The 26,244-nt window shown below is 36.9% G+C and overlaps 1 protein-coding gene across 2 annotated transcripts; it reads left to right on the top strand.

Annotated features, from left to right (window-relative positions):
• The first annotated feature begins 1,006 nt into the window (after positions 1-1,006).
• WASL (Wiskott-Aldrich syndrome-like) lies at positions 1,007-26,244 on the top strand. 2 transcript variants are annotated; one of them, XM_009575228.1, is made up of 11 exons: positions 1,007-1,135; positions 2,368-2,454; positions 2,999-3,095; positions 8,046-8,069; positions 13,072-13,240; positions 16,543-16,585; positions 16,997-17,150; positions 17,967-17,984; positions 20,405-20,925; positions 22,047-22,155; positions 23,520-23,983. In XM_009575228.1, exons 1-11 carry the CDS (start codon positions 1,049-1,051, stop codon positions 23,579-23,581), a joined length of 1,371 nt encoding a protein of 456 aa, XP_009573523.1. In that variant the 5' UTR covers positions 1,007-1,048; the 3' UTR covers positions 23,582-23,983. The 2 variants fall into 2 exon arrangements, with proteins under 2 accessions (XP_009573523.1, XP_009573524.1); XM_009575229.1 differs by lacking the exon at positions 17,967-17,984 and having other exon boundaries at positions 23,520-26,244.

Below are 26,244 nucleotides of genomic sequence, written 5' to 3'. Positions count from 1 at the left end.
AGTGTTGTGATGCCCAGAAGTTTGTGTGGGTCTGACGAGTGATTAGATAAATTCACAAAGGAAAAATCCAACATGTGCTGTAAAACACAAAGCTCAGGGGAGCTTTGAGCTCCAACCTGCCAGTTGCTGTGGGTATACTCCCATAGTGTACGGTGTACTCTTGTGTTCTTACCTAGGCATCTGGTGCTGTTGGAGAGTAGATCCTGGGCTAGATAGCCTCTGGTCTGTCGCATTGCAGGGCCTTTAAGCTTTATGTCCTTATGACTTGGCTACTAAATAAATATCCTTCAAAGGCTCCAATTTTCTTTCCCTCATAGGACTTTCAGGGTAGGACACATACATACTAGAAAATGTGCTGAGGAACATTCCCAGTGACTGAAGCAATCTGGTGTGGAATAATCTTCATCTCTTATTAAAATGTCTCAGTTTGAAAACAGGACAATTTCAGGTTGCCAACTGGGAACAAGCCTAGCTCATGTGAATTCTCAAACCATGCCCAAGAATTTTAGGAGTTTGCTATTTGGCATAGGCTAAAATCATGCCAGAGACCATTTGAACAATTAAGCAATGTAGACAGTTGTGTTCCAGTACCCGGGAGTGTTTCCAGGCACTGTGTAATTTACAGTTCTAGCCTGAGTATTGCACTTCTATCCAGTTTGAAGTACTGAACAGAAAGAAATTTAGTTCCACAGTAGGGCTTCTCTGTGTGACCACCATAGTTACTGGTCTGCCTCTTTCAGGCAAAGTCTCTTTGCTGATTTTTATGAGCAAGTACAAAAAGTTCAGCTGGGTTTTTAAGCTGTCTAAATCTTGTGTGGAAGTGAAAATCTAAAGCGTAGAAGTGATTTGGGGTCATTTGAAGTTTACTGTGTTACCGCCTGGGAAATCATCGAAGTTGCTGCCTAGAACAAGGAACAAAATTAAGAGATGCTTTGGTAAAAGATGAAATGCAGAATTTGTGATTTTTACCTTAAAAGTAATAGCTACCTTTTCTTTTCAGACGATGTCTTCAGCAGTTGTTCAAATATATGCAGCAGATCGCAATGCCATGTGGTCAAAGAAATGCTGTGGTGTAGCTTGCCTTGTAAAGGACAATCCGCAGAGGTCGTATTTTATCAGAATATTTGACATTAAGGTAAGCATTTTTTTTTCTTTTTCAGACTCTTTAAGCTTGGTTGTATTCATTCTCCATTTTGAATTGAATTGAGTGTAGGTGGTCATAACTACAAACTCATAGAAATTCTCAAGTAAATGGTTGTGCTTTAAGTGGTGCAATTACAGTGCTTATTAATAGGCAAGTGCAACTTTCTCAGGTATTATAAATTTAAATTATTTCATAGATGTCAGCTTTTATGGATGGAAATAAATATCAGATACAATTTTCTTGCTCCTCTACAGATCTGATTAGTCAAACCTAGTGAAAGTTAGTATAGTGTCACTGAGATGGATAGCTATCAAAATTCTAGTGGGTGTCACTACTTTGGGTGATACTAACAAAATAGATGCTGTCTTCTGTACAGGTGGAAACAGTCTTTTTGATTAGTGTGTTAGTGCTTGTGAAAAGTGCAGGACAAAGAAGTTCTTTTTTTCCCTCCACAATATATACATTCATAGTAAAGATCTTTGTCCTTTTACAATATTTTACTCAAGACAGTAGGAACTAAGAGATGAAGTGTCCAAGATGTGTTTTCATGACAAAAATGATGCTGAAAAGTGGAAGTCCTACTGACTTTGCTGAGGCTTTGGAAAGCTTCCCATTATCTCTGCAGCCAGGAACAGCTCACTGTCTATCAGCGTTCAGTGCTTGAAGTCTCTCAGATTTGTTCAGAATTGCCAGTTGGCGCTGGCAATTTGACTTTGTGATTTGGTCACTTGACTATTAGACTTAGTGAGAAACCTGTTCCTTGGGTGCTGAACTATAATGCCATTTAAATGTATAAAACTTCTTAAAAAGGTGAGATTTTTGTTCCCTTTAAGTTAACTGTTTTCAAGTCAAACCTGAGATAGCAACAGGAGACTGGAAGTCTCCTTTATTGCTATTGCTTGTTATCACTGTATTCCTATCACTGGTCACTTACTGCTCCCAGTATCGCTATTGCAGGATTGTAGAACTTAAAGGATGGTTTTTGAAAACATCCAGGAATTTGAACAGAACACAGTGACCTAATGGAATAGTCTTCCACAGCTCTTCCAGTATATACAAGTCCCAGTATATTTTGATTTTGACTGAGCTCATTCATTGGGTTAATAGCAAGGTAGATGCTTAACACCATGCAGCTTCCAACTCTTAATAGGTTCTATTGTGAAAGAAGCTAAACTCCGCAATTCATCTAAGTTTTTCAAAATCTTTTTTTTTCTTCTTTTCAGGATGGGAAATTATTGTGGGAGCAGGAGCTGTACAATAACTTTGTATATAATAGCCCTAGAGGATATTTTCATACCTTTGCTGGAGATGTGAGTCTCAACGTCTTTGAATACCTATTTCAATATGCCTTTTATTTGAACAGTAGCATTTCTTAATATAACTGAGGTTTTTATTTCATTCTGTAAATTATTTATAAAAGTACAATATTACCAGTGTTCCTTGAAGCTTTTTAAGCTTATTTATAAAAGGATTTTTTTGGTATCTCAACTAGAAAACTTAATCCATAGGACAGAAGCATAAAATGCAGTTCTTTATTTTCAACTCCCTTTAATGAAATTACATTTTGACTTGGATATGATGTTTGTGAAGTATCATATATTCTTAAAGCACAAATTTTCCCCTCCCCCATTTGATTTCAAGCTACAGGATTTTGCTCAAATTTGTTAGCCATGATCTCTAGAAACTTGATTAGTAGACAGACATTCCTAAGATAGAATGTTTCACTAAGACTTGGTTCCAAATTTGTAGTGATGATTTTTTCTGATTATACAATCAGAAGGTGTAAGAAGACATTTAAGAAAGCTTTTGAAACATTTTCTTAGTCATGGGTGGGGGAATATTAATGTTTTTCAGACATGTCAAGTTGGTCTTAATTTTGCTAATGAAGAAGAAGCTAAACTATTCCGCAAAACAGTAACAGATTTACTTGGACGACGGCAGAGAAAATCTGGTAAATATTCAAATTAATCTTAAATTCAGGCTTCTTTATGTTGTTTTGGGGGGAGGCAGGAAGCTGCTTCTATGTCTGAGAGCTACTAGAGGCACTACTGCCATGTTTATGTGTAGAAGTAATTGTGTTATTAAAGCGTGCTTCTCTTCTCTATTGTGCAAAAATAATCTTTTTCTGAAATAACTTATCTTGGTGCTCCATGCTGTAAGTTTCCTTGTAAGCTGAGACTCCAAGGTTGTGGTGTTTGAAAATATAGATCAGGAGGAAGAAGAAATGGTAAGCTGTCAGTGGGAAAACCAGAAATCTTTCTGTAAGCTGTTTTCACATTTGACTAAAACCTCTTTTAGCTCTGGGCTGTTTATAACTGATTTGTTTAAATTCAGCCCAAGTGGGTTGTAACAAAGATTTTACCATCTGGTATGTTAGTAGTTCATGTGAATGCATTTTTGGCATTGGTCCAGCATTTAGTAGCAAAATATCTTTTATTCAAAACTAGTGATCTTGGTGGAGGCCAAGAACAGAAGACATAATGTGCCTATACTGTCCTGTGCTGTTAAGGACAGTCTGAAGCGCAGCATGCTTTTTGCCAGCTGCAAGATGCCTTAGGAACATGGTCAGTGTTTTAAAGGAAGCTCAGGCTTCCTACAGATCTTGTCTTGGTCCTTTTCCAGGGAGACCATAAACAACTTGCCTGTCTGACAGCCATATGTCCATGAAGAATAAGGTGATATAAAACATAGGCTGGGAACACATGGATGTGCTCAGGCTTGCTGTAAGCTGTAGCATGGACTTGTGTTCAAGCTACAGGATGCGGTTTTGTAGCCCGTTCTGGAATGGAATGGCACTGGCAATGCAGTGTAGACTAATGTAAAGGGAGGAAGCCCTCATCTTGGAGTGCCATCCTTACAAGTGTTCTTGGGTACCATCTATATGTATTCACTTAGATTTCATTCAGGTATGGTGACTCAGGTGCAGAGTATTTGTTCCAGAAGCTTAAATGGCTTCTTTAAGATTCCCTCTGCTCAGGATTAGAATAAGGTCATAGGGTTTCATGGGAAGAAGTGGGGTCATTAAGAAGTGACATTAATAATGTTTCTCATACTTGTTGTGGAAAAGTAATTTTGCATCAGCTCACATCTCCTGTTACTGAAGTTTCACTCTATTATGTGTCTAAAACAGTGCTAGAGTGCACAGACATGACTTTGCAGGAAATGTGTTTGCATTATTGGCCATAGCAAACTTTGTTTGAAAATAGTGGTTCAGTCAAACCGCCTGTTCACAGGACAGAGGTTCACCTCTGTCCTTCCACATAGAGTTTTTTTTCACAGGACCACGTAAGTTTTTCTGGAGCTTGGTTTGTGTGCTCAAACTTGTGTTGTAGGATGAACTTACTCCATACATTGTCTTTTAACAACCAACCAACTCCTTCTCCCCAAACACTTACAACTTGAAAACAACTTTAATTAAAAAAAAAACAAACAAAACAAAAACAAAAAACAAACAAACAAAAAAACCCCAAAAAACACCAAACACCCAAAAAACTCAGCGCCAGAACAAAAAACTCCAAGGTTTTTTTTTCTTGGTAAGAGCTGCAAAGCGAGAATTGAAAACAATCATAGAGATTCCTTGGTCAAGCCAGCAGATGGAGTTCTGTATTTGTCACTGATGCGACTGTATCTAATTGTGCTTCTAAAATAACAGGCTTTGCACTTGCCCAAGTCAAAGCTGATTTGCTGTTGGTGTTATATATTTATTTATTTATATATACATGCTTATGTAAAACATACATTAATTTATACATAGATTTATATATGACAAATGATATATAAAAGTTGTATATTATTTATAATGTATATATAAATTGTGTGTGTGTATTCTAATGCATCTTAACTTCTCGAACACAGAGGTAATAGTCTGGTTTGAAGCTTTTCTGTTTTAATGGGATTTTTACTCCCTTGCCTTCCAAAATATGTTTCATTTCATAGCAATGCCACCTGACATGCTTTCAGCTGAAATGAGTACTCGATGTGATCAATTAGCAGCCTGTTACACCATTCAGGGCTTGCTAGGAGACTTTTCCAGGAGTCTTATGGAAAGCTTATGTTGTTGGAAGGTAGCAAGAATGGCAGTTCTGGGTCATAAACTTGGTGCCGAGATTAGTACACAAAATACTGTCTAACAGCTGCAAGAAGAGGCAACAGTATTCTGCTCTTTCTGACTCGGCATGAAATGCACTCCAGTATACAGACAATTCCTGAGTAAGTGCATCTGGAGTTCCAGACAGGTGAAAGTTTGGCTCCAAATAGAGAATATACAAAAGCTTGCATATGTACAAAATATCTAATAGAGAATAGAATGAGGGAGAAAGGCAGAGGAAGAATTATTGGTGTGTTGTCTTAATCTTTTTAAAATCAGGCTGGTTTTCATCTAGCTAAATTCTGATTTGTTTTTTTTAATTTTTTTTTTTAAAGTCAATTAAATTTTTAACCTTAGGCTAGGAAGAAATTACTATAATTAGTTAATTTCTCTGGTAGACTTACTTAAATAATCCCTCCATTTATTTCTTGAACTGATCCCAGATAGTTCCCCTGGTAAGCAGGGTGAACACTGTTTCTCTTCTCAGTGTTTGTCAGCGCAGTACATTCTCACTTCGGGTATTCTTGCACGTAGCTACTATTAGTTTTCATTTTTATTATCTTACCTCAGAAATGTTAATGTGTGTACACACACAAGTGTCCTCTTCACGTGCTGAGCACTCAGCCATGGAAGGGCAGCAGAAATTTGTAGAACAGAGCCTTGTTCTTAACTGCCTTTCTGAAGTAGGAGGCTTCTTGACTAATTTGTATGGACTGCTTATAGCTCATGGGTGGGAGCTCTGTTAGCCCTCTCTGAAGCTGCCTTTTTCCTCCACAAGCTTTTAGCTCCTGATGCCCTTCCTAACGCACTTCATAAGCTTCAAGCTGGATACTTAATATGGAGAGCTTTTTTTTTTTTTTTCATCTTTGGTCATAGCTTTCGTTTTTGCTGCCTGGGAGACAAAAGCATCTCTGAAGTGCTCAGCTTGCATTGGATTCAAGTCTCAGCAGAGACCATTCTTGTTTCCAGGAATACTTATTGAAGGGAGCTGTGTTTTTTGGACATAGGTAGCTGGTGAAGTTGATCTGTTTTGGATCAGCAGGCATCTCCATTTTCAAAAAAGGAGAAATACGCCACTCTCCAGTCAGGTCATCTGCACTTCAGAACAGGAGTTCATATTTTCTAGTCAGAAGTGGGAACCACAGAAAAACAGATCTAGTATCTTTGGGCCACAAATTAATCTTTTATATACCCAGCAAAAAATACTGGAAGTGTTTAAAATGTCTTGCTTTGTTTTCCACTATCTTTTTTCTTGAACTCTTTCTTCTAATGAAAATTGTAATGGATTCTCATGATGTGGCCCAAGGCCACTTAACACTTCCTATGAATACCTCTAGCTTTTGCCAGCTTCCCATCCTGTGCCAAATGACTTGCAATCAGTCCTGCACTCTCCTTTGCTGTCTTTGAGTTGTTGAATAAAATCGTATCAGTGGTTTCTTAAACTGAATAATCTAGGAAAGGAAAGCACAGTATTTGGCCAAAAAGCTTTTTTTTTTTTTTCCCCCTCAGACCTGATACCTTTTGCTGAGGCTCCCTTGCAGAGGTTCTCCACCTCTGTGTCTAAAACTAATATGCTGTGAGCCAAGAGGCAACTGTCTGTCTTTAGAAGGCTTGTGCAGCAAAAGTTCATTCTCAAGGTCGCTTTCCTCTGAAGGTTTGATGACCTTGACAGGTACTTTATTCCTACCTGAAGATCAGCTGACTTGCCTTGCACACTTAGGATTGTAGATTTTCTAAATATTGCTAGGACAAGGTCAGTACCATCTGTGGAGGCACCTTCTCCCTTCCCCTTATGTTTGTGTCTGGAAAAATATAATAAGTTAGCAGTTTTTCTGGGACTGGCTGAAAAGTGAAATGTCTGTTACAAATTCTTACTACAAAACTCATGGGAGTCCCTGTTAGATTTCAGATACTCCAGATCTGAAAAGGAGGGATGTACAGCCTTCCTTATAGAGCCATGTTTTCCTGTGTGGTGAGGTGACAAACTGCTTGCCCATATGAGTAGTACAAACTCCAAAATTCTTAACAGTGTGTGTGTAGGTACACAAATAGTGTGACTGTGTACTGGGGGTTCTGAAGGATGGTTGCAGGGTAAGTAAATGTTATTTGTGGTAGGTTGCAGGGTAGGTAAATGTGGTGGATAGGAGTTAACAGTAAGTGAGGGAAATCTCCTTTAAAGGAGAATTTATTATTATAGACTGAGGGTACTGAGATGTGAAATGTTTACAACTACATTTTAAATCATCAAGCCAAATTTTTCATGGTCTGTGAAACAGTTTGCCATTGTGAATAGAATATCAGATTAGTACTAAGGTGAAGTGTCTTGCCCCTCTGTGTCCTATTTACTTTGCGTAAAACCAAAAATAATTATAATATATTTTAGGTTCTTTGGGAGACCAATACTGTATAAAAGTGCTAATTATATTTCAGATAAAAATGAAGGAACAGTCTCATTCAGTGGACATGAGAAAGCATAACGCTTCAAAAATCTTGCTTTGATAGGTTGTACCAAAACAGCTGCTTTTTTAATATTTCACCTTACTTTGGAGTCAAAATGTCTGAAACCAACTCAGTAGCTGTTTCCTTATGGTCCTACTCAGTTTGCTTACTTGAAATCAGTGCTTATTGTCTAAGATTGGGTTTTTATTGTTCTGTAATGCTTTGTTTCAACTGCACAACAAGTAGGCTTTAAGGATATTAATAGATTCTTAAGTTTGAGTTCAAGGTCATTGAAAGCTTCACTAGAAACTAAAATTTAGAATGAATTTTTCCTGTGATACCTATGAATAAATAGCTCTTTTTCTTTTTCAACAGAAAAAAGACGAGACCCACCAAATGGTAAGGTTTTTGCATGAATCACTGCATTTTTTTTTTCCTTCTGCTGTCATTTACTGTTTATGTATAGCTTTGGTTTGGACTTGTTCAGGGTAGTCATGTGGTGGCAAAAGCAGTAAACTCTTATTCTGGAGGCTAGTATATTTGTTTTGTTTCTGTTCTTTGGTATTTGTTTAGTTGTAGCTTGAAAGATTTGTGGCTTAGCTGGCATTTGTAAAGAATGTTTTTGGAGGAGCATGTTTTGTTGCAAATAGGACAGAGGCCCTTCAGCTTAAACTGAGAAGAAAACTCTGTACATTGCATTTGCTGCTTGGTCTTCAGAATATGAATATATAGGATCACTATACAGAAATGAATGCTGAAATTAAAAGTTAGCCTATTTGTCTAAAGGCAGGCATAATGATGACAGTTTTCATAAAACATCCATAGAATTTCAATTTCAGTGTATCCGGCTAACCGTGTAACATAGCCTTTCAGTCATATGTCATATGTTTGTCAATATTAAACTTTTTTTTGCATGAAGGATTATTTGAATCTATTTGCCTCTCAGGAATACATCTCACTGGCATGAAGATACAGGTTCCTCAGGAGATCCTCCCATTAAATTGATGGAAGGAGTCAAAACTATGTATTAATTGGATCCAAAAATTTTTTACCATCTATTCTAAAATCAAGTGAAAAATGCACATCAATGAACATCAAGTTTGGAGTCTTTGTGGTTCTGAATTCACACTGAAGTTAAAAAGTGATTTCTCTTGTGATATTTCTTTGGTGATCCAGATCATAGGTCATATCACCGTATCTGTTAGTTTGCTGCTTTAGCAAGGGTATAGTCAACTGATCATCTGAGGTACCCTTATGGCCTGAGGAAGTAGTCTTAAATTTGTACTAACCAAGACATCCAAGCATCTCGGTAGGTCACCAAAATAGGTAATCCTTAACTAATCCTGAATTACGGGAACTACTGATACCTTTTATATCCAAATAAAGCCTCCCCTCCGCCCCCGCCCCCCGCTGTGGAATACTTCTCAAAAAAATTACTCTTTCTTTTCCATAAATACTGAGTTTTGAGGAAGTTCAGGCAATCATCAGTTTAGACGAGGCATTTTTAGTATCGATTCCTTCAACTGGGACTGGGTTGTTTAGTTTTGAAACAATCACAGTAATACCATCCATGATCATCTTACCAGCTTTTCTGAGCTTTCAGAAGGTTTTAACTGTTCTGCCTCTTGAGCAACATTTGTTTCTGCTCACCTACACAGTGCATCCCTGATAGCAATATCTGCAGAGCAGACGGGAAGGAATACAGCAGTGGTGACTGTGTAGTGCCACCTTCCACAAAAAATATAGCCTTTATCGCTACTGTAAATGTTACCAACAGTAACAGAAACAATTTGTCTAGTTTGCTGTTGTGATTGGAATAAGATTTAAGAAAACTAAACCTGTAAAAACTAAGCCTGCAAAAACTTTTGTGCTTAAAATAATCTCCATAATTCATCCCATAAGGCCCCAGGCAACAACAGTTTTTTGAGAAAAATACTCGCATACTAAACTTGCATTAATTGGTCCTGTGCCTTTATCCTGAATATTCTGTGGAAGATACAGGTCTATGCCCAATGTTTCAGGTTTATAATCACTAGTCAAAGGTCTGAGCATCTCTGCTTTTTGGTAAACTGTTTCCCTGAGACATCCACTACTCTTTCACAACCTGTCCATTTTCCTTTTCTGATTCTGTCAAATTCTATAATGCCTGGCTTCTCTGCTGGCAAAGAGTTAGGTGTGGTCATGCCCTCTGTGGTCAGGGTATGAGTTATAGCCTCAGGTCGTTATACTCTACACAGACTCTGCATTTCAGTATTTGGAATTCAGACTAGAGAAGCTATATACTGTCAGCATGTAACTGGAAAAAAAAACCTGTTGTAGGATCAGCTAATTTTTGTTTTACTCTCCATATGCAGTGAAATTCTACTGGGAAAAAAAAAATGGAACACCTGATTTTTTGTACTGGGTATCAATGCATAATTAACCTTTAAAACTGAAAAGAAGAACGGTCACATTTCTGTACTCACATGATCTATGCTTGAAATACTGCGGGGAATTTTGTTTTAGTGGGGCTTGTTTGTCTGGATTTTCTGCATACGTTGAAGGTGCATGGAAAAAACACTCTGTCTTTTCATATGACGTTTTCAATGGTACAGATTTAAGTTTTTTTTTTTTTTTTTTTGTAGAATTGCAGGATTAAAATCAAATTGGCATTAACAGTTATGTAAAATGTATTAGTCTGTAATTTCCTGGGATTTATGTTCTACTCATTTGTAATAGCTAGGTCTCTTTATGCAAATAAAGAAGAGTTATTGTGGTTGAATTGACCTCTTAGTGAAGTTCTGGATGAAATAAGGATTTGTCAGAGAATTAGGTTTTGAGGGAATCTTTAGGAACCATGTGGCAGAATTTTGTTTCAGATGTTAACTAGAACAGTTTGCATTTATTGTAGGGCTGTCTGTAGTCTGAGACAGATGCCTAGAGAGGTTCTAAATAAAATACAAAGAATTTCATAGAATTAATATTTCAAAATGTTCTGTACTACATTTTCTGGAGCCCCTTCTGAAGATGTCACAGATATTGGTAACAGTGGATGCTTAAGGCCACTGTACTGTCAGGTACTTCCTAATGATGAGCTCTATATGCCTCTCTCATCTTCATTTCTTGCGCTACCTATACCTGATGGGGAAGGTGCATGTCTTATGATGGGAAAAATTTTACTGGATATAAATATGGCAGTTCTAGAAGAGTACAATTCTTTCCAAGGTTCTTTTATCCCTCATGGACATCTAAGGTCTAAACCTGACGGTAAGAAAAATTTTCATCCGTAAGAGTTTACTATGATCTCTGGTATGAATATTATTAGTATCAAGGAATTAGTATCAGGCTATCAGTCCTTAATTTCAGCTGAGCTGAATAAAACTTCAATTTGCAAATGGCTGCTGCTTTACATGGTTAAAACCTTGTGTGGTTACTTCAGGATTTTACATGCAAAAAGGTGTAATTTCAAAGACTGTTAGGAATTGTGAGAAGAATATCAAGAACTTCCTAGAAGTGCTAAGGTACATGTTTCTTTTTGAACCTCAATATAGCTTTTGAAATTACAAATATCACTGTAATGGTGAGAAAATATAATAGGTGATTAAAGTGAAAATGAACTCCTGCAGTATTTTTTATTTTGTTTTTGAATCTAATGAAATTAAGACTAACTTTCAATTAATCCTGAAGATTCACTTAGCTCCACTTGTTAAGTTTTGGGTTGATAATATTTGGCAATTAGTGAATTAATGCTAACTTAAATGTAACTGTAAGAGTGCAAATTGTTTTGCTTGATTGTATGGGTCAATTTGGTTTTTGGTATTCTCAAAGGATAGTTGTCTACATCATAACATTTCTAGATCAAAGCATTTCTGCTTAGCAGAAAACACTTTAGAAATTCTTCCTGCAGTTTCAGTGCAGTTTTAAATCTTGTCCTTTAAGACTCCTACAGAAACGTAGGAGTTGTCATATGGTTTTAGATGAGTTTTGTCTAGCCCAGTGTCCTGTTTCTGTTCTTGTTTCTTGTTCTGGCCAGTACTAGGTGCTTCCCACTGAGGTGTTAACATAGTTGACGTTTGGAGTTTATCTATTGTATTGTCTCTTTCTTCTTTCTGATTCGGACTTTGGACTGTGAAACCTAAGGCTTGTTGGTCCTTTCAGAATGCTTAGAGAACTTCGAATTATCCACACAAAATGAAGTTACAAAAAAATAATTTCAAAATAAGGTTCAGATTTATCAAAGTCTAACTAGACATTTTTATCATCTGCCCAGTAAGACTGGATGTTTGAGTCTTCTTTTAATTGATTTGCTAAACATTGGATAGTAACTCACAGCGGAGTGGAGGATGCTTTTCAAACTATTTCTGGCCAAACTGGTCTTAAATTGACTGCTTAGTTTCAATTTTGGAAGAATGAGATTACTTACCCTTTTTGCAGGTTTTCTTTAAAAATACGCATATACATGTGTGTGTATATATATGTGTGAAAAATGCATAAACTGCCTCTTAGTATTTAAACATACTATCACTTACTTATGTCAAGGGTTCTCTTCTGTCAAAACTAAAAAACCTGAGTGGAAAACATGCTAGGAATATTTATTTGCTAGTATTTGCAAGTAATATAATACTAAAATGCTAAAATGGGTGGGAGTATAGTTCAGATGCATTTTAAATAACGAGAGTAGTAATTCAGAATTGTTTATAATGAAGAACAAGGTTTGAGAGCATAATTCATAATTTGAGTGTTTAATTTCTATTTCTGGTGCTGTTTTTACTGTCACTGCTCTTCAAGCTTTGTTTCTTATGTGGGACTTTATTTTGCAAACTTGTCAAAGAGTAAGAAATAAGAAATCCTGAATAGTTCCACAGATATTGTCATATATTTGAGACAATAGTGTGTCCAGAGCAGCCTTCTGAAGTTCTTGTGATGTTTTAGTTCTCTGTGCGAGGGCAGAAAGCATTCCCACTTGGGGCTTATTAAGCGCAGGTTCCCTCTCCTTTAAGATCAGTTTACTGTGCTGCCAAGGTAGTGGTGTGCTGGGTGTTACTGTGTATGGCACTCACTTCTTTAATCTTGTCTAGGATTGTAGTTATGCTGTACCTTAATGTGGCTCTTTCCATGTTTTCTGTGCCCATGAAAGCTCTTTAGTTTAGAATTAATTTCTTTGCCAACGTTGCAAAAATCAAATTCTAGTTTAGAAAATTTTTCTGCCACTGCTCTGCTCTAGCAACATTGCGGGGGCGGGGCGGTTCTTCAGCAAATAACTTAGTTTATGTTTCTGACATCCAGAACCCAGCCAGCTGCATGTGGCATGTAGAACTATGGCTAGAGTACAAGTATTTTGCCACTCAAAAAAAAAAGTTTGTAGGTTATATATGGCTTTGTTGAAACACGATAGTAAAAATCCTGTACTTCACCTTCACAGGCCCAAATCTACCAATGGCAACTGTTGATATCAAAAACCCAGAAATTACAACTAACAGATTTTATACTCCACAAGTCAACAATATTTCATATGCCAAAGAAAAGAAGAAAGGAAAAACTAAAAAGAGAAGATTGACAAAGGCAGATATTGGAACGCCATCTAATTTCCAGTAAGGACTTGTTTGGGTTTGGGTGGGGTTTTTTTCTTTTTCTTTTTTCTCTCTCTTTTTTTTTTTTTTTTTTTTTTTTTTTGTGTCAATTACACTTGCAAACGCTCAAGACTTGAGTGTGTGACTGTTGTGTGTAACCTGAACTACAGTGAATGCTAGCTGGAATGTTGTGGGATTTAAAAGCAAGTTAGTTTATACACAGGTGAGGAGTTTACCACAACTGTAAACAAAAAGTAACTTGCTATCCTAAAATAGTTTAGAAAACAATTTAGCTGCATAAAAATGTCTTATTGAAGTAGTCAGCTTAGTGCAGACTCATGTTTAGCCTCAATGGTCAACTCTTTTAACACTGCTATTCTTACAGCTGTGCCTGCTTAGCTGTGCTTCGTCATACGAAACATACATGTGGTCCTGGTTTGTCATAACAACAGAAATGACATAGCCATATTTTTATCTTTAGTTTTCTGTTTACAAACTTACTTATTCTGGTATATGGGCTAGTACCCATATCTTGTGATGAAAGTACAACATGCATGTATACACCTCTTAGGAATGGGTTGGTTTTTTCTAGTATTGTTTGTTATTTATCTTCAAGCTTTTAGAATAGTTATGATATATCATTTTAAGCTTCACTTTCATGAAACTTGGGTTTGGTCAGTTTACTGAATTAACTATTGTTTTCTTGAAGTATAGTTTGGTATTTTAATCTTCTGCCTTTTAAAATAAGTGTACTTTATTTGCTAAAGTGACAGGAATTTAAAGAGCTTGAGTTAGTTGCTGGAAAGATCAGTTTCTGTGAAGTATTAGAAAATCAGTGTGAGGTTTACATGCCAAGTGAATGTCTTGTTCTTTTGAACCATTATATTGCATCACTTCCACTGACATGCCTTCCCAGAATAAAAAGCCATAAAAGTAATGCTGGTATTACCAGTTACAGTAATGTTCCTGCACAGTGTTTTGAGAGATTGCTCTGTAAAATGGGATAGTGGACAGAACGTAAAAGGAGAGATGGGCTAAAATGTTTCCCTAACCAGACTGTGCTTAGGCAATTCGGACATCAACCACGTTCTTTCTGATCTGAGTATCAGTGAAGTGCTGCATCTGTTAATGTCACTTAAACTGAAAAATGCAGAAAAGGAGGAGGAGGAAGAGTGAAAGAAAGAAAATTGAATAGCGATTGGTAGCTGGTCACTGTTGTAGCTCTACTGATGCAGACTTCAGCATATGCAGACACAATTGCAAATAATGATTTGCATTAGTGTGTCTTATCTCTGATCAGAATTTGTGGAAGGTGTTGTATAGCAGTGCAGATGTAAAATTAGTTTGAGACTTTGTTTATGTCTATCAGGTTCTGACCATTGCAAAGCACTACATGCACTCATAAAATATTAAAGGAGACCTAGAAAAGCTGAGAATAAGATGATAAAATATTTAATGAAGTTCAAACAAAAGATATGTTCCCCTATCATTAAATATAACATTAAATTCTAAGTGGTGAACCTTTGCAAAAGAAGATTGAAAGCCTATTTTGTTCAGCTTAAAGTCTAGTTAGAGTGCAGCTAAGTGTCATCTTACTGTGTAAGATACTTTAATCGCTGGTTTTGTACAAACATATGGGAATTGGTGTTTGGTATTGTTAGGCAAATATGCCAGTAGGATAACTTGTATGTAACTTGAGCTGTGATACTGCTGAAGATCAACACTGTCACTGTTTGTTTATGCCGGATCAAAGTTGCAATCAGTAGACAGAATTTTTAAATGCCTTCTGTTAGACAGATGTGGACTTTAAGTGGTGTGAGGAAAAAAAAATCAAACTATACTTAACATTAATATAACTTCTTGCTGTATGCATTGTTTTAAATAACATAAGAGTTGCAGTTACCTGGTAAGACTGTAACACATCTGAAATCAATGTGTTACAGTCAATGTGTACAAGTAACTTACTTTACTCTAAAGGATGAAAAATAAATGAGAAGTAATGCTAACACTACTCCATATAAACTTTAATATCAATTAAGTACACTAAGCTCTGAATCGTATGCTCACAACCTCTTAAAAGGGCATAATGAATTGCACAGATATGCAGAGATACATGGGTAAGATTGTATTTGCTGGTAAATTTGTCAACTTTCATATGCCAGTTAATACATAGTCTCATATCCAATTGTAATGTATTAGGAAATGTGTGTCTAATTTATGTGAAGCAAGCTCTAGCTTAACATCCAGAATTCTGTAATCAATAAATCATCCTATATTTTGCTACCAAAAGGCATTTAAATATTTAGGCAAAACAGAAGGCTTCCCTTTTTTGCCTTTTCTGTAGCATAATGTCATTTTTAAACCAGATTTTTTACTTCTTGCCCCTCAAACTAAGTAGTTAACTGATCATAGTTATACCAAGACTAAAATTGATCATTGAGCTTCAGTAATCTCATGAAGAAAACTTGTGCTGTTGGTGGTACTAACAGACCCAAGCAAGAATACAAGGTCTGTTGTGCTAGGCACTGTATAAGGACAGCGAAACAGTCCTTGTAATTTGACAAGCTTAGTCTAGACTGTGTTGGCTACTAACGGCTCACCTGGTATTTTTAAAACTCTGAATTGGACTTCCTGAAGACTGCATTGTGTTTCTAGAACTGGCCGTTGGCAAAAAGAAACCCAAAACATGGAGTGCTGGTAACATGGTGGTTCTGTCTTCTATAGCCAGCAGCAGTTGCATGAAGTAGCTTGGAGGGGCACAAACTCTTCAGCCTTTTTAGTTGATTATAGCGTCACATCAAATAATACTTTAGTAGCCATGTGAAAAGCCTAGGAATATGGCAACTGAAAACAGTCCTGACTTTTCTTTGAAAGAGGAATGGGAGAAGGGTGATGAGAGAACAAACAGCGATGGTAGGGAGGAGGAGGTTTTCCAGCTGCTTGGCACTCAAGACCTTGACAGTAGCTTGAGGTCCAGTTACTATATAAAGGCCAAACTCCTCCCTTGATCTCTGTGCCGTCCTTCCATCACCATCCATATGCACCACAGGGTGGCACAGAGCCTTCATGTTTTGCCACAGACCATAACCTAAGGGGGGAAAATAACTTCTCCACTTGGTCTTTTTGACTCAAGACAAAAAGTGGGAGTAAAGGAAGTTTTACTATTCCGTTCTCAAGTGGGGCATTGAGAAGTAAGAATTGCTTAATGTCTTATAAGCCTGGAGGTAGAAGCTGATAGTAATCTCTAGTTATCTTGGTGTCCTGTTATTTTAGTTAACAAGGTCCTTTTTACGCTGATTAAATGGACTTTTCTGCTTTTTTAGACACATTGGACATGTTGGTTGGGATCCAAACACAGGTTTTGATGTAAGTAATTCAATAAATTATTCAAGACACTGAATAATCAAAAGCTTTAGAGGCTTTTTAATGTAAGTTGTGAAAATTGGCATTAAATAAACTTAACTGTACATCAAAATAGTTAGAAGTTGTGATTTTATAATACAATCCAAACCTAGAGAGATGTTGGAGTAGAAGGGAATAGGAGAGATCTGGGATTGAGGGGAAAACATACAAAACTTAAGTTTTTGTGCAAGATACTTACTTCTCCTAAAATAGTCCTTTCTGACTGAAAAGTCAACCCAGAGACATGTCCTTGGCTTTGCTGTTCCTTTTAACTACATGCTTCGTGGTTGTTTTTTTTCCCCCCCCCAACACAAACGATATTTTTAAAAATTCTTCTATTTCAAGCTATTTAAAACTAATGTATCTGACCTGCAGGTGAACAACTTAGACCCAGAACTGAAAAACCTGTTTGATCTGTGTGGAATTTCCGAGGCTCAACTAAAAGACAAAGAAACTTCAAAGGTCATATATGATTTCATTGAAAAAACAGGAGGTGTGGAAGCTGTTAAAAATGAACTGCGCAGACAAGGTGGGATTCTTTTTATTTCCATGTAAAAATTAGCAGGGTGTTTTTTGCCTTGAGGATTAGAATAGAAACTGTTGATGATGAGCAATTTTTGATTCTCTTCTCTGGGCTTCATGTCACCACAGTTGCATTGGATTTCATAATGTTTCTGTAAACAATACGCTATGTAAAAATGTTCATGCATGACCCATGAGAGTTCCCTAACGAATAAGGATCTTATCTATGTCAGTTAAGGAATTTCCAGTAACACTTAGTCTGACTGTAAAGCTATGCAGTATATTCCATGTAGATTTTTCAGACCGTGTATGTTGCATATTTATTTTATAATCTTAATCTTATAAATAAACTAAGATCTTTGAAGAAATATTGCTGTTGTCAGTTATAGTAGTAGCACACGTCTGACAGGTGTATGTGTGGTGCCCATTTACCCTGGCAGCACTGTGTAAGGAACCTTGCAACAGCTAGAGGCCTGCAGATTTTATATGAATATTTAAAAAAGAAAAAAAGCTTTTTTTCTAATTTAAAGTTAAAAGTACTAGTTTTGAGCAGGCTTCTGCCGCAATAAAATTCTCAAATAAGTCATTGCCTGTCTAACCTTTAAATGTGATCTCAGCTGATGCATTATCTAGTGGAACGTAGCAAGTCTGAAAATTACACTGCCAATGTCAAACTTTCAAAAACTTGCCTAGAACACTTCTCAAGAGAAATAGGATATAAATGCCATTGAAATTATAGCAGTTTGAAACTAGTGAATAAATTGTTCAGTGACTGAAGAGATACAGATTCAGGGTACAATTACTTGTTACATTTATTCCTTAGGTCCCCCACGGTGGAGCGGTATGTATTTAAGCTGGCATCTAAGCATATGCTTCAAAGTATTCATGCTGCTGTGTGATTTCCCTCCTAGCTGAGAAACCTTAGTCTACATCTGGTTGACTGCAATACTAAAAATTATAGTCAAACTTGTTAGTTAAATTGCAAGCAAAATTTCAGTTATGATTTTTTTTTTTTCTCAGTAAGAAATCTGTCAGTTTCTTTATATAATCGTAACTCTGTTTAAATGTTTACAGAGTTGTTGATCCCAGACTGCTGACCATAAAATTGGATTGAGAAGGCTTGCCTTGGAGTCTTATGACTAGCTTAAAATACTTTAAAAATGCCTATTTTTCTATTACGTATGTGTTAACTTCAAGTTACAGCCACTTGCATGTATGCAATTGAAAGAAAAGCTGCCTCATCTTTAACGTGCATGATAATAATCTACCTCTGTGCTTTTTGATAGAGGTAGATAAAATATTCCAGTATTTTAGTGGTTTTATCCGCAGTTATGTTATTTGATGTGTAGGCTTGACTGCTGTTTGAAGTGTTCTTTCTCAACTGAAACACGTTTTTCTGTGTTTTGTTGCAAGAATTTCTGTGCTTACATATTCACCCTGCCAGAATGCTGACTAGAGAGTTGCAGACATGTTTTTCTACTCAGATAGAAGTTACTTTCTTGTTTTTCCTGCCCGTTCCCTAGTACTGTTGGTTGTATTTTTTCAGTGACAGTACCATCAATAGAAGATTTTACATACTTTTTTTGTTAATAGCCATGTTCAGATTAATGTGCATTTATAAAAAACGAAATTATTTTCTTGCTTTGTTTGTACCATCTGTTTGGGGGGGGAAGGGAGAGAGTATGAGGTAATGGTGCTCCCTCCTTGCTCCTCCTCCCTCATTTCACTCCATCTGAGTGCAGACAAGCCTTAAAAAACTGCTGAACTCTATTTCCACAGATTGGATGTGGCATATCTCTATATACGGTGCAAATAAAACCTTTCCCCATAGGAAAACTTAAACCTTGTATTCAAAATCTACGGACAGTACAGACTCCGGGCCCGGCATGACCATGTTATATATATCTTTTCAGTAATGCAGAACTGTCTGTAGTGCTTGCTGAGTAAGTTATATTTGAAAATACTGGCCTCCAATGGCCAAAAAGGAAACTACGGTTATGTCAGGCAAAAAGTGGTGGGATTTTTTGTTAATCACGAAGTTGATAGCATGTCTCTTGCAAAATATATGAAGTTTGAGAGGAGATTCTTCCCGTGTTGTTCTTCTTTTGAAGAAATGGAAAAAGAGCAGTTTATGGAATTTAGGAACATAACACGTAATTTTAGGAAGGGTATGTTTCTCTAACATGAGCAGGGGAAGAGGCACTGAGGCACCGGTGTCTCCTGCTTCCTCAAAATCCCTTTTTTAGGGATGTTGCCTCTCTACTCCAGTGCAGACAGCCTACTTTCTCAGCATGTAACAGGAAGGAGATAATAGAAGAGGTAAAGAAGTGTCCTCTTGAATGTAATACCCTTTTTGCTATCAAAGCATATGAAATCAAATGTGAATTTTCTTAGTTGTATGACGGGACCTGGATTATTAAGTAGTTACGTGCAACAACCACACAACCTGAAGTACCATAAGCCATTAGATGCTTAATGGAAGAGGAAATGAAACGGTGCTATTTAAAATGCCATTAGCAGAGCAAATACATTTCCAGGCCACTTCATATAGAAATGATCCTGTGCATTGAGGTTGTTTTGAGCCCTGAAGTTGTTTCCTTTCTACAGTCTCTTCCATAAAGATATAGTTGGAACTAATTTTCAGTAAAAAGGACAAAGAGTCAGTTTATGCTGCATCGTAATGCATTAGTAGGTTTTTTGTTACTAGAAGATGATGCTTCAAAAAATATCTGCCTCTGTAATTCCCTAATAAAATAATAGATAAATTATAAAGTGCAAACTCCGTATTTCATTTTAAGTGTATTTTCTAAAACCTCTTTCTCTTGCCTTCTGTCCTAGCTCAACAAAATTTTAGAGGATTCTTTTGAAATTTTTCTGCATTTTGTCATGAGAAATTGAAACACTAACTTAAGATACGCTTGGATTATGAAGAAAATTACTACCATAGGACCAAACCAAAATTAATGACCAAGCTTGTTTTGTGACTTTAGTTTTTTTACGTATTGCACTTGTTTCCTGCAGTGTTGATTCTTCTACAAAATACACGACAGACATAGGGGCTATATTCAGCTTGGTTTGCATTCATATAAGCATAGCTTGTATTCAGCTATATTCAACTTAATCCAGAATTGGTAAAATTTGCACAAGCACAGAGATCCTTGCAAAAAGCAAGGCAAAGCCTTGTTTCTTTTTCTGCTAGTCTCTGAAAGACTTGGGGGTATTGAATAGCATGTAATTGTAAATTGTTTTGTTTCATTTCAGCTCCACCTCCACCACCACCATGCAGAGGAGGACCCCCTCCACCTCCACCACCACCTCCCCACAGCTCGGGCCCTCCTCCTCCCCCTGCTAGAGGCCGAGGGGCACCACCTCCACCTCCGTCAAGAGCTCCCACAGCAGCACCTCCACCCCCACCTCCATCTAGACCTGGTGCCACGGTGCCCCCACCTCCTCCAAACAGGATGTATCCTCCACCACCACCAGTGCATTCATCATCTGCACCATCCGGCCCTCCTCCACCGCCACCACCACCAGCAAGTGGGTCATCTGTTCCTCCACCACCTCCTCCTCCTCCACCCCCTCCTGGTCCTCCTCCACCACCAGGCCTTCCTTCAGAGGTCGATCACCAGCTTCCAGTTCCTGCAGGAAACAAAGCAGCACTCTTGGATCAAATCAGAGAAGGAGCTCAGTTAAAGAAAGTAGAACAGAACAGTCGACCAGTATCCTGCTCAGGAAGAGATGCACTGTTAGACCAGATACGACAGGGTATACAGCTGAAATCCGTGAGTAGAAGCTGTTTCTCATGTATGTCCCCTTGGGACTTGCAAATGACTACAGTATTGCAGTGTGAACTGTAGCTTGTGGCTCTATTTCGGGCTGGATCATAACTTTTAGAGGTTTTGAAGTGATGCTTTAAACAGTAGTACTGAGAAAATGTTTAGAACGCATATTTGCTATAGATGAGTATTGGTGCATGAAATCATCCTTGTTTCAAACTCATTTCTCACTTTTCAGTAAAGCTTTAAGCATAAATCCTACAATGACAATACCACAGTATTGTGACTGTAAAGAACTTTTGCAAGAACTATGAAAGATTGCTGGTCTCCTGAATACTTCAGTAAAATCGTCTAAACAACTACAGGGGATGAGTTCAGCAGTAATGGTAGTGGAAGGCAAATGCTAGATTTCCCCCCTGCCCATCTTAAATTGGACCTGTGCTCTGCAAACAGTGAGGCTTGTAAGAAGGTGGCTGCCTGTGTCTGGAAAAGTGCTGCCCATGAGGGATGCCTCTGTTGTTCCTGCTGCAGCTCAGGCTATTACTATTACTATTTCTTCTTGATGTCCCTGAATATCTTCAAAATAATTTTGCCTGTAGGTACTTTTTTTTTTTTTTTTGCTACTCTTCTGTACTTCAGGCTTCTGATGTAAAACGTGTGAGGGCATGGTAATACTTATTTGCCATTACAGGTATGCAGTATCAAAGTCTGTTACTTTCAGAAGGGATTATCAACCCAAAGCAGACCTGGTTAACAAACCCAAAAAAGAAAAAATATTTTGTGGTATATGCCAAGGATAAAACAAATAATGATTATACAGCCATACAAGTCATGCCTGTACCACCATATTAAGAAGCTTTCCTTTAGATGAGCGCTTCGTGATAGTCAGAGCTGAAATATTTCATCTTGAGTATGAAATGCTCATACTACAGTTGTGTTATATGGCAAAAGAGAAAAGGTTGACTTTTTTATAAATTAAAACTTAGCTTGAGCTAAAGAAACAAACTGCTGTTTCACTCTTCCTTCTGGCTGAAAATAAACTCATTAATCTTATAAGGAAGTTTGTCTCGGAATACACAGGTTCTGTTTTGCTAGTTGTATCTTTCTAATGTATCCTTTTTTCTAAGGTATCTGATGGTCAGGAGAGTGCACCACCTACACCTGCACCCACCTCAGGAATTGTGGGTGCATTAATGGAAGTTATGCAGAAAAGGAGCAAAGCCATTCATTCTTCAGGTGAGTCTGATGGAATTTTTCTGACCTCACGATATCAGGTTTTCAAGAGTTAACACTTCTATTCAACATAAAATATTGTTGGAAAAAAGCATGAATTTCAGCATATAGTCCAATGCCAGAATGCTCTAGGCAGACCCCTAGCGATGGGTTGAACGGTTGCTTTGTGCTACTTTGAGTTACTGGTGTATAGTAGTTTGCCGTAATACTGAATTAAAAATTACTAATCAAGGTTAATATCCTTATAAAGACTTCTTTTTTTTTTACAACTGACTTCTATTTTTATGCACTAGATGTCTGATGAAATAAGTTGTCAAAATATTTTGGAAGGAATGTTTTTAATGCTTTTTGTTTCTAGAAGCCAAAGCTCTCGCAAAGATTCATGCTTTTAAAACTGTGGCTTCCAGTGTGCTTTGGATGCCACCTGCTGGATAGTAGTCAGATAACTAGTGTTACTTGCCTAGTCCCATACTAGTACTGAATCTGCTTTTCACACTTCAATGCTTGGGAAAAATAAGGCTGCAAAAGGATTTGCATTTCTCAAATACCAGCTTGTAATAAATGCAGTTCAGTAGCTGCAGTGCAGCTGTTTGGTTACATCTCTTCTGTTTAGGCTTTGAAAAATTTTTCTTCCAGAGCTTGCCTTGATACCAAAACTGCACTTGCAGTCTGCAGACCGTTTGACTAAGTGCAATATCATTTGTTGATTTGCTGCCCTGTGTAGTAATCTCCAATTTTGGTACTTTTACATAAATTAAATACTAGAAGGGTGCTAAATACAGCGTTGTCCTAGAGAAGGAAATGCCTAACAAATAAGTAGTTTAATTTTAACAGGCTACAATTTTTAAATTATGATACGTATAAAAATAGTGGGAGGCTGAATAAAGTTAACAACAAACAGCGTACTTTAGCTCACAAAATTTTTATCTGCTTGTACAGTAAACAGAAATCCCATTATGTAGTAAACCTGGGGAAGCAGTTTTTAGCTTTCAGAAATTAATCTGTCCTTGAAGTTTAAAACCCAATCTGGAGCAAGGGGGCCATTCTCACATTCTCTAAGAAAGAGTAATAAGTAGTAAGTGTTAAATGAGAACTTCGGATTCTTTTTCTCATAGCAGAAAACAAGATATGTTTTTCCTGCCTGGGGAAAGGAGTGAGAAAGGAAACAAATTAGATTTAACTTTCAGCCGGTATCTATCTAAACTGAATGTCATGTCTAGAAATCTTAAAATAGAGTATTACCAAATGTATTGCTGTGACCTCCTTGAACTGATTGTTCTGTTTTCAGAAAGTTGTGGAGGAAATCATTAACACTTTTGTCATATTAATTCGGTGCATGCAAGTGACTTGGTTTTTTTGTCTTACAGATGAAGATGAGGATGAAGATGATGAAGAAGACTTCGAGGATGATGACGAATGGGATGATTGATCATATATTATTATATATATATATTTTTTAAGGTGAATGATATACTAAACACTACTTTCTGTCTATGGATTCTGTAAAATTATCATGTAAATGTTCTACCAATTTGCTGTATATTTTTGTTGCCTTTTGCTTTTTTATTAATCTGTGCAATACCTCATTTAATCTGTAAAGGTTTGTCATAATCCTCTACAAAGCTACTCCCTGTTAATGTGTGCAAGTTTACACCTGGATGATCATGTACATGTGAATACTTTCCATTCCATCAATAAGGGAGTTTAAATGTAATATGTGAGACTGACAAAAACCTTAATGTAATTTAGTTATAATGCAAGAAGGAAAACACTATTTTCATACCCTACTTTTTCTGTATCTAAATTTTCTTATTAAAACCTAGTATAGCACTATGTTCTTTAAGTGATGCAGCTCTTAGTTTATTTAGCCCCTTCATTTCAAATGCAATGCTACATGAATATTGAGGCTGGTTTATATTATTGCATGGTTTCAAATACATCACAACATTGCAGTTCAAATCTTAGCAGTATGTTTTACGTAAAACAAAATCACTGCAAAAATGCACAGCTAGTTGTGAAGATTACCTTGCCCTAACTGTAGCAATACTGACTGCTATTGAACAGCAGTAGTAATTAAATCCTTCAATTAGGGAACTCTCTGTCTGAAGTTAAACAGGGTGGCTTTACATTGTAATACTGGTAAAGGCATCTTTGATGCAGACAAGTTCAGTCGTCTTTTTTTTTTTCCTTCCCAGCTCTTACTTTCAGAATGAAGAAGTGTAAATTACTGGGGGCTATACTGGAGGCTGGCAATTGCTACAGTTTGATTTATTTTTAAAATCAATTTTATGTGGTTTTCAGGCTGAAGGGCTGCGTTTAATGCTTGCTTCAATAATGTTTAATTACTTTTTAAAATTTGTAGGACATTGGTGTACTAATAAAGTAAACATAAGTGGTATTACTTTGCAGTCTTTGCGTTATGGTACACAACAAATACTGAAACACCAATCCTACATCCATAAAGTTGGAAAGCCATTAACTCAGAATATACACTTTGAATAAGTACTGAACTTTATGGCAATATTCTGTCTTCATATGTTGGCTTTAAGACCAAGGGTTATGATGAAGATCGAGAACCCGATTCACAAGAATAGTATTTGAGTAAGTGGACGGAAAATGGGATTCTTATTTCACAGCTTGCCACATTTATATAAGTTGTACTTTGTAGTGCAGTAAACATTGGCATATCTGCCTATTACAAAATACTAATCTATGCTATGTGGGTATTTAATATCTGCAGCATTAATTACTGTACTTACTGTAACTTTCAGGTAGAAAATCTTTTTTAAAGATTTTTTAAAGATAACATTAGCTGACACGGAATGTTTAGTTAAAGTCAGTCATATTTGGAGCGTAGTTAATGCATAGTGTCCTGGGTCTTTGACTGTAGTCAAGCTATCAAACTAAATCTAAGTTATCGGAATTGTATTGACTGAAACCCAGTGTTGACCTGATCTTGACAGGCTGGACCTGCATGATACGGCTTGGATTTCTAACCCAGTTATAACATAGTCTTTAGAGAATTAATTTAGTCATGTGAGAAGAAAGGAAAGTTGCTGAAAAGTAGTGGGAGAGGTAAGGTTGTAGTTAAATTATTCAGAGGATGCTAACTTCCTTCCAAGAGTAATTTAAGCACATAACTTGAGGAAAAAAATTTCCAGGTAGTCTCACTTTCTCGCAGTAACTTTTGCATTGCCCTGTGCTGCTAGAAACACTTCCTACTAGCTTTGCTGCTGTAATGGCTTGAGCATTGGATCAAGTGCAAGTGCAGCCTGGGGTAGCTAATGGCAGTGGAGTTAAGAACTTGTGTATAAGGAAAATACTTGTATGGCTTTCATATAACTTCTGGCACTGCTCCCTTATTTTTTATTGCATATAGGGCATTTTAAAATTAAGCAGATGAGGCCTAGAGTTTTCCTAACATGCTACTTATTAGATATGTTTAGCTGTTGTGTTCCCAGAATTGGAATTTCTGTAATATAGTTAATAATTAAGCATCACAGTTCATTAATCAAACTTCTCTTCCAGGTTTGGGGAGTTCTGAAGTTACCTTATTGAATAAAACTTTGATTTGTAGATACTGGCCAAAGAAAGCTTTTGGTTTTTCTATTTCTTTTTCTTCATACAAAAAGTACACTGTGGTGTCCAGGTTAATATTTACTTTAAAGTAGTGTTTGTACATGATAAATTTCAGGCATAAAGACTGCAATGGCAGTTAAGTTAGTCATAACTGCATGCTTCAGCACTCCGCCACTTGCACTATGAGCAGAAGATAGCATTTCATGATACTGGTGCATTGTTGCTAAACATTGTAATGAAGGCCTCTCTTAATATATTCTGGTTAAATGACTGTCCAGATAGCCTTAGCAATTAACAAACTAGCATGAGGCTTTTGTATCTCAACACTCTATGTGCATAGACAATATCAGCTAGCCACTTGTACGTATGAAATCCGTAAGAACTTCTCAATCATTCAGTTTTCCATTTATCAAACTGAAATTTTTAGTATGTGAATTTTTGAAATGTACAGTGAATAGGATGTTGCACTGGTGGCAATTCATCATGGAGCATAATAAAATTAATTTGACCCAA

The sequence above is a fragment of the Fulmarus glacialis genome, unplaced genomic scaffold (genome assembly GCF_000690835.1).
Source record: "Fulmarus glacialis isolate BGI_N327 unplaced genomic scaffold, ASM69083v1 scaffold14793, whole genome shotgun sequence".
In the NCBI taxonomy this organism is placed as follows: Eukaryota; Metazoa; Chordata; class Aves; order Procellariiformes; family Procellariidae; genus Fulmarus; species Fulmarus glacialis.
This window is presented reverse-complemented; position numbering and strand designations above follow the sequence as displayed.

Excerpts from the sequence above, each read along its gene's own strand:
- WASL (XM_009575228.1), top strand. The coding sequence starts at position 1,049 with ATGTGGTCAAAGAAATGCTGTGGTGTAGCTTGCCTTGTAAAGGACAAT. Across the intron at positions 8,070-13,071 it reads AAGACGAGACCCACCAAATG|GCCCAAATCTACCAATGGCA; the intron begins GTAAGGTTTTTG and ends TCACCTTCACAG. Across the intron at positions 13,241-16,542 it reads GGAACGCCATCTAATTTCCA|ACACATTGGACATGTTGGTT; the intron begins GTAAGGACTTGT and ends CTGCTTTTTTAG.